We start from the raw sequence: 19762 nt of genomic DNA on the forward strand, positions 1-19762 counted from the left end.
CGCATGGACGGACTTAATTGCAACGTTTCAATTGTGAACTGCTCTGTGTGTGCGCGCGCCCACATCCAGTCAGATCCAGACATCTCTGCACAAAAGGAGCCATCGCCTTATCTTCATTATCTGTGAAAATGTGCACATGTCTGCATATAGAGCTCATTTCTATTAGCTTCCTTATCTGGGAAGGGTGCTGTAACGCTCTGGCATGAGCAGCGAATGTGAGGGGAGGCTGATAAATCCCTCCATCATTCCCAGTGTAAGCACCCCCTCGTCTCTTCCCACCCCACCTTAATTAAAAAGTGCTATCACCCAGCGAGCGGGGGAACGAGCGGCGCTCATCCATTCAGTCCAGAGCTCAGCGGAGCTTTAATCTCAACCAGTAAACTGGACTCCGTAAAAGGTTGCGGAGAATGGATGGATGGATGGAGCGCATTACACGACTTTGCACATTTTCAACACTTGCTGCTGCTGATCATCTCCCGGAAACGACGATAGAATCGTTTTCTTTTTTTTGTCACTTTTAAACGGCATTTCGCGCCCTTAAGGAACTAACAAAAGCCTCATTAAAGAGAGATAATGTCAACCCCCCGCCTGTTTTTTACTTCTTCCTTTCTACACTTCCCTTCCTAACAGGATAAGTGCCCCATGCTAATCAGCTAAATGCACAGTGCTGCCCATTGTGATCGATGGTTCAATGGATCAATCGGGTAAACAGATGGTTGCTGCAGTGCCTGCAGGAGGGGGGGGGTTCATTGCGGGGACCTAATCCTAAACACTACCTGACTGCAGTATCATGTCTCCAAGCCTCCCTGGCGCTCTCTTTCCTCACGCGAGGGTGTCCAAACAACAAGACGGGGACACTCTTCGAGAATTAATATTTTCCTGCATGAATCTCTGGTGATTTGTTGCCACCCCTGTTTTGAATGCTTCATTTTCTCCCAGGCTCACAACGCTAATGCTTCAAGACCACTTTTGAATAACAATTAATTCTATATGCTCTGGCAAACTTGGTGCTCTCAACTACTAAGCCTGCCCTCCCACCCCCCACCCCATTAAAATAAAGCCATGTGAAAGAGTCAGCTCTGGTCTATTTCTGGAGGCAGGCAGGCTGTTTGCTTGCACATACCTGACTCATATCGAACAAGCCGCTTGGCCAAGTAACGCTAAGACGTGACCTTGTTTTCACAACTGATACCTCTGAGATTTAAAGATTTGAAGGGCAGCTCTGGGGAAGACGTGAGACAAACAACAAACAAAGCAGAAAACACGAGGAAGGGAAATGAGAAGCAACCTGAAGTGAGTCTTTGACAAAAAAACTCCAAATGATTAAATGAGCAGAGCCAACTCTGGGAGAAACCGATATCATAGGTGGAGGCGCTGCACAACCGCCCACTCAATAAACATGCAAATGAGCTTCTTAATGGAGGCAATATTAATCCTGGTGGTTCTGGTAATTAATGTACATGTCAGCGAGTCAAGCTATTGTGATTACAGCACAAGTGTGGAATCAAAGTTTCTCTGCATCCCAAGTGGTGAGCAGGCTTGAAAATGGACATGTGCACATCCAAGCACATTTCTGCATGGTCATAAAAGTCATTCAGTTGCCGCTCCAGTTTCTTGCTTCCCTCCTATTATGTGAGACCACTTGCTAAAATGACTTTTTAAAGGGGCCCTAATATGCATGGGAGCATCAAATCACAAGGGAACCACTGTCTGTGAATTCACTCTCACTTCTTGAATCCTGATCTGCTCGGCCTCTGTCCATTTTAACTCAATGACCCAGCGTGCTTTGATGTTGCCCTCTGGCACGAACAGTCCATCCCCCGGGGTCAAGTCTCCCTCCTTCACGTTATGCTTTGGCGGATACGGCACATCTCCACACCCCACTCTGTCTCTGCGTGCTGCACTCCTCATCCTCTCCACTGGCTCCCCGAGGCTGCCTGCTCGGCCTTCAGGCTGCTCCCTTCCTGCCTCTGCCGCTGACTCTAATGTGGCTCTTGAGGCAGCCTCTTGGCAGGGAGACACAAAAGGAGGGGATGGAGCTTCTTGGGCCGTTCCTGCCAAGAGCTCCACATCTGTGTAGCATCAGCGGTGCATAGACAGCCAGTAAACAGACACAGCACACATGCGCACGTACGCACACACAGCCAGAGGAGCTCTGATGAAACAGGTAGCCAAAAAGAGGAAGCAATAAAGGCAACAGAATCATCAGTGAAGTCATATACTGCCCACTCCTTCCTATGACTAAGAGCAAACAACAAAACAAAAATTTAGATCTACAGATTTTATCTTAATATATAGTTTAGGCCTGCATTTGCTTATATTCCGATGATGATTCGTAATCATCATTTAACAAAGAGAAACTTTTCACATTTTTAGAATGATTAAATAATTTGTCATGGACAATCTACAATCTTAACAGCTTCACACATTTCAACTAAAATGAATTAAATTAGAATATTAATCTGTTTTGGGCTGACTCAAAATAATTCCGAAAGTATCATTTGCTGTTATTCCACACCCCAAAGGATTTAAAACTATGTGTTTGGCGTATTTAGAATATTTTTTTTGTAAAAGGGTAACTTGAATGTTATTTGATAGCAGTTAGTTGTTTTTTTTCGTCCTGCGTTCCGGTGCGTTCTTGCTTGCGGGGGTCGGCAGACATCCGAGCCAGCCGATAATGAAGGATAAATACTTTTATTTACCTCCCGATGAAGATTACAGTGGTGTCGATGATCATCAACTACACCCCATGCGCGTTTTCTGGACACCAATGCGTGTTTTCTAATCTGGAGTTTATTTGGATTCTTTTTATTAAATGTTATAGAAAACAAGTTACTGAGAACTTGGGATACATAAATGAACTTTTGAATCCATCAATGATGTTACAAGGAGCGTAAGTCAAACTCACCGTCTTCTCCCCTGACCTGCAGCACCACATGACACAGTGCCAATATCCATCCAAACAGCGAGCACACCAAATCCATCTTGGAAGACGCAAAGCTGGTGTCAATGTTTCAATCTTTCCACTCGTAGTCGCTAAATTGTGCTCCACATCCCTTCGTGTTTAAACGGGTATGACTTCAATAATCCCACAGTGCGTGTTCAATCAACATGACAACTACATGTCACGAAACAAATAAAAGCGTCTATAATTTGCCTCATAACATGCTCTGACAGCACATTCAAGGAAATGTCAAAATAATGTCCCAAAAACAAACAAAAAAAGGGGGGCTGACTCCGGGCGTGGGGGACTCGGGAGGATCCGCGGAGCGTGCAGTCTGGCGTCGGGGTGCGCCTTTTAGTCCAAGCGTGATTTACGCGCACGGAGGTCGCCTTTCCAGAAGTGGACTGGTCTGCGGCAGTCTCACACTAGAGTGAAGCGCACGGAGCAGAATGTGTGAGCGTCTCTACGAGCAGCTGAGATCTGCTTCGTCCCCAGCGTGCGTCTTGTGTGCGTAACAGTCCTGTGCGTGTGTCAATGTGAGAGAGAGAGAGCGAGAGCGAGAGCGAGAGAGAGAGAGAGAGAGAGAGAGAGTTCTTTAGCGGAGCAGCATTACAGACGTTGCGCCTTGGCCCCGCCCCCTGCAGGCTGAATTTAGGGGAGCGAGAGAGAGGGGAAGGGCGGGCTCCGGATAATCGGGGGCGATAGGTTGCACGCGCCCCCCCACTCCCCACACACAAACAGACGTGAGACGATCAGAGTACGGATAGGACGCTCTCCACACAGATAAGACACGCCATGCAATAAAGCAAACACCTCCCAAGGCTGTTTGCAAAGAGCCGGAGGAGGAGACCAGAAAAAGTGTGAAGGTGGGGTACTATCTGGGCTACGGGGAGGGGTGCACAACAAATGGCACATGGTGGCTTTTAACCATAGAGCATATGAAAGAAGTTTGCCATTGTCACAGACCTTGACTCATTGGCGCAGCGGAACCCATCTCAGCCCAGCCCAGTTTTTGCCCTGCAATCAGTGGGGCTAAATTCAGAGCAGCGGCGGTCTAATGACAAACTAGCGAGCCCAAAATAATCTGCTGAGAAAGTCCTACCCGTGTGCCTTGCCCATGGTTTGAGTTACTATGTAATGGAAGGGCTCGACATAATGAGGCCTCGTTGGCATCTTTATTTCAGTTGGCTAGGTGCATTCTTAAAAGGAAGAAGAAGCTTTGGGAGGCACTGAAAGATTGCATACCAATGCCACTGAGGTTGGATGATTCATCACAGACTCAAAAGTTCTGGAAAATATGTCGCTTCCCACAAAACTTTATTCCGAGCTGCTGTCATGCATGATGTCAGACAAAAGTTACTATAAAGACCTCATTGAAATATAAACTTGATGTGTGCTGTGCTTTTTTGTTGGCTTTTTTTTTTTGCTGCACACATTACCGAGAAGCACAACCATCAAGTCCAGCCGGCTACCAAAGGGGAGGTTGAAATTGCTCATTTATTTCCAGAATATAAATTAAAAATAGAGTAAAAAAAAAAAAGAAATAAATTGTTCATAATCAGTTCAGGGAATTGATGGATGGATGTTTGTGGTCATCCTAAACAAACTCACAACATGGCAATTGCAAAATTGAATGAATAAACTACAATAGGAACTCCTCTCTACTTTATTGAAAGAGAGGATATCGAATTCCCTGCAGGAATAAAAATAATCCAGTGCCCTTGATTGAAGGCTGCATGACAAGTGTGTCTGCACGTGTGGGCATATTTACGCCCCCTCCCCCACCCCAACCTATAGTTGACTAGATGCCATCAACTTATAGCCTTCTTGCAGCATGTCACTGATTTTGTAAGACCACCTGTGGTTCGAGGGAGCTGTCACTCTGATTGGGACCTTCCTTGCTCTATGCGGGGCATAAAATATCCAATCATTTGTCCTGATTTTGTCACTTAACCAATATGAAATGTGCTCGGCGCTGGTAGGGACCCCTTTATTTAACCTCAGCGTTGACCCCCCTCTCACTGATAAAGAGATAAAGAGTAAGACAGTGTAAAACCTCCATGCTCTACCACAGCTACCCCCACTCTCATTCCTCAGGGGTCATGTGATACCCCTCGCGGCCATTTGTCAACATCTTTGCCCCCCCCCACATGCGCTCTCCTCTAACATTAGGTCAGGCTAATGGAGGGCAACAGTCCACTGAAGGACTTGGGGGGAAAAAAAGTTATTAATCATCCAAATTTTTGAAGTCCAAAAGAGAGGCAGAAATTGAAACTACAGAAAATTTGCAGAATTCAGATGCCTGTCCCCGTCGCCCACCTCATCACAGCTGCACTCGCTCATGGGAGCCTGAGGAGAACCCAAGCCGCTATGTTGCCTCTTATCACAAAGTTGGCCCGAAGACTGACAGCATGACCGATAACACCGCCACCTTTACATTTCACTCGCTCAGCTTCAAGACGCCCACCACGCCACAAGAATCATAAGATTGGGTTTTGCCAGTCAGCATGCTAAGGTTCAAGTGTTTTTGAGTGGTTCATTGCAGACTCAAGAGAGATTCAAAATTAGTTCAAGTAGTGGTGGTTTGACCCTATCAGCATTTAAAGAGAGTGACGATAGGGGTAAGGGGACTGTGTCTGGAAGTACAGCAAGGGTGGTGATTTCCTACAGTGGACAGTGGTGCAGAACTTTCCATTCCTTTTTATTACTGCTCCATTAAATGAAGACTAAAATGTCTCCCAGGATGGCGCTACACCAGGGGTGGGGGTGGGGGTTCCGTAGCGGGGTCAGAAATACGTCTATCCCCAAATTAGACCCCCCCCCCAGAATCTGATTAAAATATATTTATAAATTATTTTCTCAGCCCCCAAAAGTCAGTCTAGCCCCAAATAAGACCCTCCAGAATTGTTATTTGATATTCTAAAATATATTTATAGATTATTTCTTTCACTCATTTTAAGTATCGTTCAAGGAGGGGGAAGAAATCCCAGAGCCGTTATATTTAGTGTCGTTTTGCCTTTGTCTGTGGTGGCCCAGATTCCATGTAGGATCATAAAAATTTCAGCTCATTCTGATCTCATCAGCCCATGCGCATGTGAATCCACATCTCCAGTTTCACTGTGACACTGTCACCGCACTTTGTAGCATTTTCTAACATGACGCACAATGGTTCCACGTCTGCTGGACAGCCTGGATGGAAACATCTGGATGTTATCCTCCATTTTTCTGAAAATGCTGCTTGAAGTTGGAAAAAAGCAAATAGTTGGATCTGCCTGCCTGTCTGTCTGTCTATGTCCATTTGCAATGCACAAGTTGGCCTAATGGGGGCAGGCAACAGCACGAGGATGCAAGGGACAGTCAGTCTCCTTTATGATGCAGCATCATTATCCACCGTGTGCTATGGGAGAGATGAGAGGACGCATCTTCCTCACTTTCTCCACCAGGACCCATTTTACGTCTGTTCGACCTCTTTTCATCTCCTTCCACTGGCCCGCTGCGTGCCTTTATTGGCACATCAAAGTGACCTTCAACACTCATTTTCTCTCCTCACCGCAGCCTTTACTTTACTTTAGCATGCAACACACACATTCCAGATGGCGATCCAATACCAGACAGGAGTGGTTTTCAAATTAAACCGCCACCAAAACAAAAAAAAGATGTTTCCTGCACCAGTTGAAAAGGATATCCTCGTGTTAGCAACATTTTGAAGTGTCCCTCAGGCCTGCTCAATTGATGTCATTGGAGTGAGCTGTGCATAACAAAGAGAAAAGATGCCATTCTCCACGCCTTGTTTACTGCGAGCGGCTTTTATCGTGCTTCGAGCAAGCTTAAGCACAGAGCAGAGCACTCAAGAACAAGTGTATGCTAATGAGAAAGTGAGATTTTATTGTTTCATCGAGGGGGAGGGGAGAAGGAAGGGTTGAAGCCAGGGGTGTCAAACTTTCACCGCATGGCTAGCTGCTATGGTTTCACCCTTCTGATATCTTTTTTTGTGCGGGATGATGGGACATTAGTCAGCAAGATAGCAAGGCTCTAAGCTATGTCATATCTTTTGAGCAAGTAGCAAAATCACATCTTAGCTGGAGCCCATCCTAGGTGGTCACTGAAGGGATGATCACATTTTAGTTTCGCTCAAGCAGCAAGTTAGAGTGCGTCCAAGTTGAAGAGAAAGAAAGAAGAAATTTGCAAAACAATTTGCAAAATAGCAAAACATAATTGTTCCCCTGCAAAAGCCATTTTCTTACTCCCAAATAAAAAATTGTGTCATTGAACATGTCAGTGCAATCAAAGCATGACACAAACTCAGTATTTTACATACAAGACAAAAAAAACCATAAAACAAGCGATCAAATATCACAAAATACTTGAGCATTAAATTAAAGCAGAAAAGAAACATCACGAAGAGAAACTAATGACAAAGTCAAATGGAAAGTGCAGAATTTGCGACAATGGAATTATTCCACTAAAGTCAGCCAATTAAAAGAAGGGAGATAAGGATGATGTGAAGATAAAAAAAGGCAGAGATTTTCTACGGAGGAAGATGAGGGCAAGGCGAAGGGCATGCAAGAAGAAAAGTCATATTAAAAGAGATGGCAAAGAAGCAAGCAGCACCAGAGGACGCCACTTAGTACGACAATTACAAAAACGGAAGAATCTTGGAGGAAGGGAGGTTTTAACCCAGCTGTGTTCACATTACCATGGTAATCTTATCAATATGAGACGGCTATGCGCTCAGCTCCATTAGTGGAACCAAATCCACTCGCTGCCTTTTGACCACAAAGGTAACATCTGTGTCGGCCGACTAAGTGACTCGCCAGCGCACGCGCATCCGCACGCGTTTGTGTGCCTCCTTTGGCACTGATTGACCTTGATATGCACCACTGGATGGAAAATGGAGCGCATCTTGGTCTCCTTGGGGCAAGATGGGGGGGAGACAAAGATGGTGGAGCATCTTAGACACCAGACTGGGTTGTAAGACGCGTGACTAAAAGGAGACAGGTGAACGAGACGGGCCACAGATCCATCATTATTTAGCCATGGATATAGAATATCAAATGGCGTCAAGGGGCCTAATATATTCTGACGGGAGGGAGAGAGATGTAAGACACATGGAATCTGATGGAGAATGACACTCCATCTTGCCGAACTGTAATCCAATAAAGTCTTCCGAGTTTCCTCATGGTTAAATCATTGGCGGCAGAAAAGCAAATACCGTATTTTCCGGACTATAAGGCGCACCGGACTATAAGGCGCACCTTCAATGAAGGGCCCATTTTAAAACTTTGTCCTTATATAAGGCGCACCGGACTATAAGGCGCACCATTAATGCATCATGTCAGATTTTTAATCTAAATCAAATCATTCTCCATTTTATCTTTTTTATTTCAACTTCAGACGCAATAAATTACTTTATAATCACAAAATAATGATCCATAGTCTTTTTGATTCATGATTTATAGTCTTCAGCCGGCCACTTATGATTGATTTCATGACACAATGCTTCGGGCCAGTTTAAATTTAGGAATTTGGTCCATATATAAGGCGCACCGGACTATAAGGCGCACTGTCGGCTTTGGAGAAAATTTTTGGGTTTTAATACGATACAGTAATGGTCAATAAGTTGGGTAAATTGTCACGAGTCTACGCAACGGTTAGGGGAAGAATGACATGCTATCCTAGGTATGCAGATGAAGTTGACGGAATGAGGAGATATGTTATCGAACCTGCAGTGACCTCAGGTGAAGCCGAGTGTAACCAAAGTGAAGATGGATGAAGATCAATGGGTGACAGGGTAAACACAACAAACAAGTTTATCTGAGAGGAGCAGTTGAGGTCATCTCACACTTTCATGGGACTAGATTGTGCAAGTATTCACACCTGTTTTAGTCTTACTATTATTGACGCAATCTACAATTGGACACTGCAGCCTCAGCCGATCTTCCTCGCCACACGTTTCAAACTGCATTCATTAGCAAAAGGTACGCCAGCGAGGAAACACATTGTTAAATGCATTCATTCACATTAGCGCTCGCATGCAGGTTCAAATCTTGTAAATAAAGTAGCTGAGCTAAAGTGAAGCTAATTTACTGCTTAATTAATATCACCTCGAACACACCTGCACTACCCGACCTAATGAGCTACTGCCCATCGGAGCGGAAATGTGTTTGTGTGCACGTGTTTGCACATGTGTGTGCCTGAGCGCAGGTGTGTGTGTGTGTGTGTGTGTGCACATACTTCTCTAATGGGGCTCAAGAAATGCATGTTACTTTATTGTCTTTATTATTTATTATTTACTTTATTCCTTGGCTTCCGTGGCTTGGGGTGTTTTCATTTTCCATCCAAGCATTTTGTACAATTCAAGATAATATGAAAATTTGGAAATTACAACAATTAAGGCCTCTGACTATTAAAAACTATTTTTCTGAAGTATTGAGGCTATACATTTCCAGATGAGCACAATACTTAAATATGTCCAAGACTATTTTTTCCTCTGAATTCTGTTAAATCACCACCAGAAACAATTCATGATTTTTTTTCTCCCAATTTTGAATGATTTAAATAGAGAATATTCTCCCTCACTGGTTGCACACATTTTCAACATCATTCTCCCACCAGCAGAGTTACACTAAATGAGGTTAAGGATAAATCTGATTACACCAAAATTAAACCCCCTTGCCGCTAACTTGACACAATGGGATTCTCCCCTTCGGGCAAAAGTCTAGACAAATAATTGTATACATTTTTTGGGGGGATGAATTATCAATTAATTAGCAAATTATTGCTCCTCCCCAGACATTGGTTGGCTGACCTAATAATCAGACAGTGATGAGAAATTTGATTCCTCACTAAAACGATTTGTGGATTTCGTTCCTAAATTTAGTTTCTGAATTAACCTGGTACATTTGAATTGTTTACAGGTATAGTTAGCGATACACGATTGTGCTGACGCGCACTCAACAGAGACGCAAGACTTCCAGACCTTCACACAGTTGCCCATTAACACTGCTCCTCTTTGCAGATATGTGAAATGAAATCCCAGCCTTTGGTCTGTTTCTGTGTATGGAATGATGGAGTGATGAGCCCTGATCTCTTAACTGATTTCACTTTATCTTCTTGTCTCAGTCACCACCCCTTATCTTTGTCTCTTTTCAATAGGAACAACAATGACGGTCTGGGGGGGGGGGGGGGTTGTCTTTGATTTGAATGGCCTTTAAATTGTCTTTAACAAAATTAGCTACAGAAGTTTGGGGGAGGGGAAGCATTCATACCCTCCTTCAACAAAGATTTGTCGAACGCAAACTTTGCCAGTCCATTCTCTGTCCTTCGTTAGAGACCTGGGCACCCTTTTGTCCTTGTCCTACCATCCTTATTGGGAAAATAAATGTCCCCTCGTGCAAAAGAACAAAAAGTGATAGTCCGACAGACGCGAAAGCCAATTTGATTAAAAGAATCGCTTTTCTTCACTTGAGTCTCATTTTTCTTTCATATTTTCCTTTGCAATCGTTTGAGGCAATGGCAAACTATTTTTGTAACTTTCAATGGAACCTCTGGACCTCACTCTTTATGAGCTCCAGGTGTCTCGAGTTTGAAGGCTGCTTTCTCCAGATCGGCACCTTTCAACTCCTTTCACAAATGTTCAATACGAACTGGGACAAGGTCACAGCGTTCGCTGCAATGGAAAACACTCGCAATTGTTTGTCGCTCAGTGGGACACGGGCTTTAAGGCTCGAAAACACAATTGCCATGTAAATCAGGGGCCACAACGTGGAAAAGGAACCTCGGTCTGTAATGGACAGATGGAGTGGGCGTGCAACCAAGTGGGGTCAAAAACAAGGACAGACAGAAGACAATTCCAAACCACCGTTTAACCGAAATTTTCTTTTAAATCTTGAAGTGGGTGCACGAGGAACAATATCAAATACTCCTGGCAATGACACGCACAGCTGGGACGCAAAAAGAGGTTGCTGAAGAAGATAAGTAACACCAAAGAAGGGATGACAGCCAGCCCAACGACAAGAACTGTCACATTGATGCTGTTTTTGGATGACTGCTTGGAGTTGCCATGGCAATGGCTGGAACACAGCGCATGATTTATTTGTGTGCACGTACTGTAATTGTGCCTCTGAGTTGTTCATCGCAAATGTTGAGAGGTGTGTGTCGATGCGGAAGCTTTAACCAGAACATCTGCATTGTCGCAAAAACAAGTGTGTGATGCGAGATTTGTGGAAAGCAGAGAGCATCATGACACAAATAGACTTTAAAGACAAGGATTTAGACAAAAGGAGCAAGGTAAAAAAAAAAAAAAACATGATGCGGAACTTACAAGTTGTTACCAATACAGCAAGAATAATAATGATTCAGGCGTGGAGTAGTCCCGAGCCTTGTGAATTTTATTTAAACCCCTTTGAAAATATAAAAATACCTTAAAATTGTGGGAGCCGCACATCACCCTAACATATACAATTCAGAAGCAGAGCATGTTTTTTTATGATATTTGAAATAAGTCAAGTTTTAGCAATTCAATCAGAATGTGTTGCTAATGACTAAATGCACGTTTGGTGATTCATTCATTAAAAAAGCGATCAAATATGTTTTATTTATCACGTAAGGCTGAAAATGTTTTTATTTTGAAAAGTGACCGAATTCTCCGTGACTCGAGCTTCACACATAAAAAGTTGTTTCGGTTATGTGTCTCTCGTATTAAAGTCACAATCTAACAAAATGAGTTTAAGAACCAGCCGTCTTTGGAAAGTTTTCTTTTTGCCATGTTACGATTCAACACATGAGCCTATACCCAAGAAAAAAAAGCTACATTTCACAGACAATACTAAGAAGAAAGATGCACTTGAAATATGAATAGACGCAAGAAGTGATTCCCTCACACAAAGCCCAATCAATATGTGGCGAGCGACTTTACGATGAGTCAAAACTGTGCCTTGAATGCGTCATACTTGCTGGCTAACCAACCGGATTGCTGAATGTAAAAAGCCTTTGAAAAAACCCAACAATCAACCCTAACCCAAACTTCTCATTAAACTGCTAAGGCAGTTGAAAATACCGAAATGTTACTTAGAATATAATAATAGAATCATCCATTTCACAAGATGAACAGAACTAAATTGAATTGTCGAGACAGATGAACTGCACCGAAATCGTACAGTTGATGTTACGGCTCCAGCTGTACTCATTATTTCCAATCCCCAGCACCAGGGCACCAAGGGTCCAAAGGTCACACGGTGGTACCTTCTAATTGTTTGGAGAGGCCTGTTTTGCTAAACAAGATGTTCCGATGTTATGCTCATTATCAACGATGACCTCATGGTTAGTGCCAGGGGGCTTAGATTCAGCTCGATACGCTCCCAGTCCATCGGATGCTGTCACAAACCACAACCATTGTGCTAAAAGCACGACTATGGTTGGCTCGTCTCATCCTGTGACAGACAGGCGCATAACAAAAATGATAAATAACATGGCATGCTCATGCACGTGCACACACGGAATAGTTCAAGGTTCTTTTTATAGGACTCCCAAATATAGCCGGAGCCCAGTTGGTCATGCAGTGTTGTAATGTCAACAATGAGGTTACATTGCTGACTCGTGACAACAACTTTCCAACTTGCAAGTGTCCCCATCACACTTGCGGTGTCACACATACACACACTTTCTGGAAACGCAGTTTGTCGTCATCAGAGATGGGAAAGTAAAAAGCATGACGCAGTTTGACCTCTCCTCACCCGGAAGGTCATTTTTATTTTCTAGACCTGGATTTCTCATCTGTGGTTGTCCTCCTGTCAGCCCAAATGTAAATAATTGTTTCAGCTGCTGCCGGGCAGAAAACAATTTTGGTTAATTTCATTTTTTTTGTGTTACTTTGCCGCTAGAGAGAAAGCCCAACACACTGGCATCCCCATTGATTGTCGCATTTGCCGCGGAGACAGAACCATTTACGATACAATCTGCAGGTCCGGGAGGACAAATGCTTCTTGCATCCACATTCGGCTTTTTAGGGAAGCTTTAGTGGCACGACAATTAATAAGGTCGGATAAGGAGACTATAGAACCGGAATTGCCATTTTCTGCTGTGTGCAAGTGAGCTGATCAACAATGCACACAGACGATGCATACACAATGAGCTGGCAGCTGCTGTAAACAATAGCGAGGTCATCCTCATGAGCAGGCTGCTTTTCTGTCCAAGCTTTCAAAATGTGAATATTTGCATCTCTGGAAATGTTTTAAAGACAAAATCCTTTGCGCTAGCTCCTCACAGATAAAAGCAAAGCGAGCATTGTGCGTAAAGACAAAGTTGGGATGATAAAAATTCAAATCGACGGGCTCGGAGTTGAAAGGCCTTGCATTGACACACCGGAGACTGGGGACGATTATGGGAGAGCTTTAGGAAATGAGTTCACATGCAGTCCAATGCAGTGAGATTTAAGGTGGAATGCAATTTTTTTTTCCAAGACACTCTGATTTAGAATATTTTTTTCCCACAGTGATGGAAATGCAACATTCTTGACTACAATCTTTTTTTCCATTCTTTATTAATGGTAAACAGAACACGCAACCCTAACCCTAATCCTAACCCTAACGTCATGCTGGACATTGTTAACCATCATGCATAGTCAAACACAGTACACAATAAAACATGCAACTGGCAGAAACAAAATCCACTGCTGATTGAGAAAAAAAAAAACACTTTGCTTTACTCCGCTCCACATTGCCTTTTTTAATGACCTGCATCCAGCCACATAACTTTACAGCAGAGCACACCAGTTGCTGTCATGCTATGTGGCACGCTAAAAATAGAGATGCTATTAGTGTGCCGGTCCCATGCTATTATCTCTGCAACACAGACATTTTGGAGGCACGATCATATATGTGTGTGTGTGTGTGTGTAGCTGTCAAAGAGCAATTAGCGTGACATGTCAGTGTGGTTTATAGCCAGCTCATTTTCATATCAGAGATGATGTTATGCTGTCATGAGTGATTCCTTCAAGGATATACGCCATGTTTCCCAAAGATGCCATGAACACCAGGCTGTAAATGGCTCTTAATTGAAGCGGCGCATCCTTTGATTCATTATTTACAGGCCCGCTTCATTATTCCTGTTCCGCAGCGCCGCTTCCATGATAGGAACAAACACAAAACGGGAGCCCAGAATAGCAAATGGTCCAACATCATTACACCAAAGTGGTTGAGGTGTGACAACATCAGACATTGAGGAGACAACAAATCAATGTCAAGCTTGCTTCGGATTTAGTCAGAAAGGCCAAGGAAAGCAAACGTTGAATTTCTACCCGTTATTGAAACAAAAGCTGCTAAAATGTCTCAAATGACCACGAACATGATTTAATCTGCTTCTTAGATCAGTCGGAGACAGTTTTTGGAGACGGCGCCTTAGAAAGGACGTGGAGAAAGCTGATTAAAATGTAATGAGTGTTTTGAGTGAGGTCATGATGGGATGTGCTCGCTGCTGAATCGGGTTTTTGACTCCAGAGTGGCCACGAAGAAACCCCATCGACATCCGTTTTAGAAAGACTATGCTTCCATACCAGGGTGAATGTGCGGGAGTAGACGCTTGAAATCGAGCCAAATGCAGAACGGCATGCCTGGAGCATGAGCAGCAAACTTTCCTGAGAACTCCAGCTGCCTTCCGCAGAGTTGTGTAACGCCTGTACCGCTAACGTGACGTGACGCTCCGACACAGAACAGAGGAAGTCCCATCTGAGGATGATGAAACTACGGAAAATGACGGAGCTCTGAAGACAAACTAGATGAAAAGAAGAGAGGAAGAAACACCAGCAAAACTCTCGAGTTGGACTAAAAGAGCAACTTGTCAATCACGAGCCCAACGGACACGAGAGGAGCAGGTGAGCCGAGGTTGAACCGATACTCACGCTGACGAGTCAATTACGGCCCGGCGAGGCGGAATGTCACGGACGCCTGGACACTAAACCGTCGGCTTAACCTTCACGCGCCACATCAATATGCCGCCACCGCCAGAGAGGCGGGGCCGCTGCGGGATGAGGAGAGCGCATGCATGATGAGTTTCAAGCATCATACCCATTAAAATTCATCTGTGTAGACACACCAGTGCTGGAGTTATTTTCAGCAAAGAGGTTGGATTGGGATGTTTGCCGAATCATGAAAAATGACTAATTTTACATTCAATTTGATCAGTGCTGGAGCTAACACATTGGTTGTGTTGCTCAGGGCGAGAGTGGTCGTCTCCTAACCCAGAGGTTGTGAGTTTGATCCCTGCCCGTTGCGACAGGGTCAAAGTGTCCTTAAGTGAGATATTGAACATTGCTCCTGATGTTGTGTCACGAGAAGGTGAGCGATGAAACAGTGCTGAAGCATTTCGGTGACCTTGTCGGTGGAAAAGCGCAAAACAAGTTAAAGTACATTTACCACAAATTTGAATTAATTGTGGCTTTATTTGTCTCGAAACATTTACGCAGAGGCTAAAGTGCCGTTTCTGTCACATCTGTCTGTTTTTTTTTTTTTTTTTTAGTTTTATAAGTTACTGGGATATGCGAGAGGCTTTTTGTGAGTTGAATTATTCACAGGTTATTATATATTACAATGAAATCTGCAAGGGTCCATTTAACTTTTTGTTTACCCTGAAATCCACCTATGGGGAATTTATTTGTGTGCATATCTTTATGAATGTAATCTTTTATTTAGATTTTTTAGTATTTGGTTTTTATTTCACTTTTATGAATGAATGAATTAATTATTTATTATATATATATATTATTTTTATTTCCATGTAACTTTCATTCCTTTCCGGACAGGCTTGGCACAGGGAATTTCTTGCCGGGCTCTGTAGACTGAAGTGGGACAGTTACACAAACACATGAGCTCAGCGGGAGGTCGGGTGAGCAGGTCATCAGTACTGCTGTTTACAGGGGAAATCCACAGTGTGAGTGGGCACGAGGACAGCGCTAGCCTGTGTATGTGTGCGAGAGAGAGACGAGTCATCATTTTTATCTGCAGGGAAAGACTGTGCGACTCCCAAGGTGACTGCATACTGTGACTGCCAGGGAGTGTGAATTTTAATAAAGGGAAGAGGTCAGCGGGGTGACTAAAAGTCAGGAAGAGTTACAGCTTGCACATTTGAAAAAAAATAAAATACATTTCTTATGACTTGTGCTGTATGTGTGTGCATGTATGTGGCTCTCATTTCCTTCCTATTAGTGCTCATCTGGGAGAGTGAATGTGAATAAGCCAATGGAAAAAGGTGGCAGAGGGTAACGGATGAAGGTCGCGCCCAGAGGGAAAGATGTGAAGCGGCAGCTACATGCACGATTTTTTTTTTTTTACCTTAATCCCTAATCATGATGATAATTTAATGTTTTTTAGCATCTTTCAAGAGGCCCAAGGAGGAATGGCAGCATTATTTGTGTGTGAGTGTGCATGCATAAAATTGTAAAATCATGTGTCTGGAAAAAGAATCAAACAAAATGCCTCTTATATCCAAGGCTGCAGTTTGACAATAAATTGAACGAAATACCTCCTGCATGGAGTTTTGTCATTTAGATGAATTCATTATTCATGTATTCACCTTGCTTTTTAACGTTACAAGTTGAAGAGGTTCTTTACTTGCCAACGTCACTTCAGTACAAGTACGACCATTTTTTTTTTTTTAAATACATATGAATCGATTTGTAAGAAATAAGGACTGCAAAAAAAAAAAGACGTTGTAGGAGAAGAATAAATAGAAGACGCTAGGCTATGACCTTGGTAGTGACCACACACATAAGGATTTGCCATTGTAAATATTGAACAGGTTCAACAAATAGGATTGTCACTCTTGACGGCTTTCTGAGCAGATTGGTCAAGGGGGGAAAAAAAAAACCTCAACACATGATCAATAATCAGGCCTCAAGTAACTGACCAGGAAGGGGGGGGGGGGGGTGAATACAATTTTCCCAAATAGAGCTAAGTGTGTAACCTGCTTCAGTTTAAGCAAACTGACTTTCCTTAATAGAGGGTGTGCGTGTCCATGTGTGTGTGAAATACAGATGCCTGGTTGTGGAAGCAATGTCACTGCAAAGAGGTTCTCATATGGCAAGCACGACATTTTGCACTAATGAATTTGGCAGCTGTGTGTATGCGTGTGTGTGTGTGTGGTTTGAGAGATAGAACACAGAGATCTAATGGGTGCTCGGCTCATATTCAGCAGGCTGTTTGGCATAGCCTGGAAGGAATGCTTGGATAGATTACACTGCTGGCTGTAAAGTTGACTTTCCAGTGAGGCTCCATTTTGTTTTCAACCATATCTATCCATCTTGGCAAAATGTGACCGGGCTGATTATTATTATGATTTGCACGAATAAAAATTTTAGCACCTTCATTCTTCTCACCCATTGTACATAAGAATAAATGACAAACTGGAGCGTCAGTAGCATTCAGGAAGAGGCCTGCTTAAAAGTTCATCGCTAAGAAAAGGAGTCGTGATGGATATCAAACTTGTGCAGCGTTGCAAAGTGAAGACAATATATCAGACATGGAAAATAAGCAGCATGTAATTCCACTTGGCCTCTCTGCACTGCGCTATATGTGGGCCAATGGAGACAGACACATTACACCCACGGCAACCCAACACTTGTGACATCCACGCTACCCCGACCACCGAGTAAACACCTGACATCTGTATGGGAAGGGCACCAATTTTACAACCATCTCACACACACACACTTGCAAGACTGTGTGTACACCTGACAGAAAATGTGACAATCATAACAGACACAAGTGGTGTCAAAGCTTCAGGAGACATCTACAATGTTCTGTTCACATGCACAATAAATGCCTGTCATTGGTTCATTTCTTGTTGTGTGTTTCCTCTCTGGCTGCATATGTGCAGTGTAAGCCTGATGGGTGGGGGGAGTCGAGTGTGTGTGTGTGTGTGGGGGGGGGGGGGGGGTCACGGCCTTCAGCTGTTCCCAAGGCACGAGGCTCAGGTTAGCCGCACAATTAGCACGTCATTGTTGAAATAAAAAGAAAGCTGGCAGGTTAAAAGAAGAGACTCAGAAAGGCGCTGTTGGGAAAGTATGATGCCTCTAAAGAAGGCGACAAAAAAAAAAAAAAGTGGTAGGATTAACCAAGACGTGATTGTTTCTAACCTCCGGTCTGCAAGAAATCCTCATGTGCTAACTCTACCCCAAAAAAGGATGCCAAATGTCAACAATGGACAATCAGACATGTTCCACAAATGAAGATGCGTTCCCAGCAAGCAATTTGTCTTAGCACAATGCACAAATCAACCTTTTTGTGTTGCCACCACGATGTCATCAGCTCGGAAAGGGGGTGCTGCGCAGGATAGGTGGACCACGTTTCCATGGTGACAGCTGGTGTAAAAAGACCATGTGTGGGCGACCCAGAGCCAAACGGCAACTGCATTTAGGGATAAATCTACCAAATCAACCCCCTCCTCCGGTATGATGTAAAAATGGAACCTTTAAACAAAGCGCAAGGTGAGAAACCAAGCAAGACTATTGCACAGGATATGAAATAATTTCTAATATCAGGCCAACTGTGGAAATCCAATTTCACAGCTGTTGAACAATAACAAACAAACACGGTAGGCTGAAGGAGCACCCTCCAAGTTGAGTGATGCCGCGTGTGGCGGACATGAAAGTGGATGAGGTGGGTGAAGGGCAGGCTAGCTGGCAAGAGCAATCCATGACAGTACCAATCTCCATATTCGGGCACTTTAAAAACATACCGGGCGCCAGATATTCCCATGTGGAGTTGGTGGCGGGGGTTTAATGAATGGTATAATTAAACGAAAAGGTCCGCTCAGACCGGGTTTGCGTCATTTTAATGAGGGCTGAAATGAAATTAACGGCAGCAGGTGAAGGACAGAGGGATGGCGGGCCAACGCGAGGGAATGTACCTTTAATGAAGAAGATGAACGAAGAAGGTCGAGGTCAACGCAGGTGCTCGCCTGGAACTTCATTGTGCATTTTGAGGGTGAGGTATCCCGACGTGCACTCAAGAGACTCCTCCTCCCCTCCCTGTCGTTTTGGCAACTGTGTGAGGGAGAGAAAAGTGCTTCAGCCATCCACTCAGGCCTCCCTGGAGCATGATGTTTGATTGACACATGCTAACAAGGTAAGGTGTTGGACAGAATTCGCCCATGACTCAGAGAAAACCGACCTGGGGCACAGCTTCTTGTTCTTTCCTTTTTTTCAGCGTCCCGAGGTGTGCCATTTAACCAGGCAGCTACCACCGCAACACAAGAAGGAAACACAAATACTCAGATTTCAATCCTGTCTGAATTCTTTTATGTTTGTGAGATGTGCTCAATGATTTATTTGTGTCATTTCAATATTCAGAAGCAAAACAAGATTGACACGGATGGGAAAGTGGAGCTTACCATTTGAGCTCAATGAACCGCTGAAACGGCATTTTTCTTTGCTCATGGGCCAAACTTGAGAAGATGCCGAAAATAAAAACAGAGGAATTTGGACCCGTCACTCCTTTCCTGCTGGCTCAAACACAATTAGAAGCACCGACATACAGTTTCCCAAATTGTAACTTTTGTTCCATGACATTGTGTTGTCTGACGTAGAATTAAACTCCTGAGACAACACTTCCTGTAGATGTCCTCCACAGCAGGAAATGAGGCTCCGCTGATGCATTGAGTGTTTTTTTTTTTTTTTTTAAAAACACATTTTGGAACAATTCCCGGTCTTGCTTGGAGTAAAATTTGAAACAGTTGCTCAGCATATTTTCAAATTTTGTGATCAGGCGAGAGCCATTAAGATTTCCCACCCATTTTGATTTGCTGAACGATTTTTGAGCATAGTAG

At 43.7% G+C, this 19762-nt stretch overlaps 1 protein-coding gene across 3 annotated transcripts in view; it reads right to left on the reverse strand.

Moving 5' to 3' along the window:
* Positions 1 to 3497, reverse strand: part of LOC133142866 (neuropilin-2-like) — a 40010-nt gene extending 36513 nt beyond the window's left edge. The window contains exon 1 of one of the 3 annotated variants that reach the window (XM_061264483.1): positions 2909 to 3496. In XM_061264483.1, the coding sequence (XP_061120467.1) occupies positions 2909 to 2984 (76 nt within the window). In that variant the 5' untranslated portion in view covers positions 2985 to 3496. Of the gene's footprint in view, positions 1 to 2908 lie in introns of all 3 variants that reach the window. The other 2 variants (XM_061264472.1, XM_061264491.1) reach the window with 2 other exon arrangements.
* Positions 3498 to 19762: the final 16265 nt, after the last annotated feature.

This window comes from Syngnathus typhle, linkage group LG2 (genome assembly GCF_033458585.1).
Source record: "Syngnathus typhle isolate RoL2023-S1 ecotype Sweden linkage group LG2, RoL_Styp_1.0, whole genome shotgun sequence".
Taxonomy (NCBI): Eukaryota; Metazoa; Chordata; class Actinopteri; order Syngnathiformes; family Syngnathidae; genus Syngnathus; species Syngnathus typhle.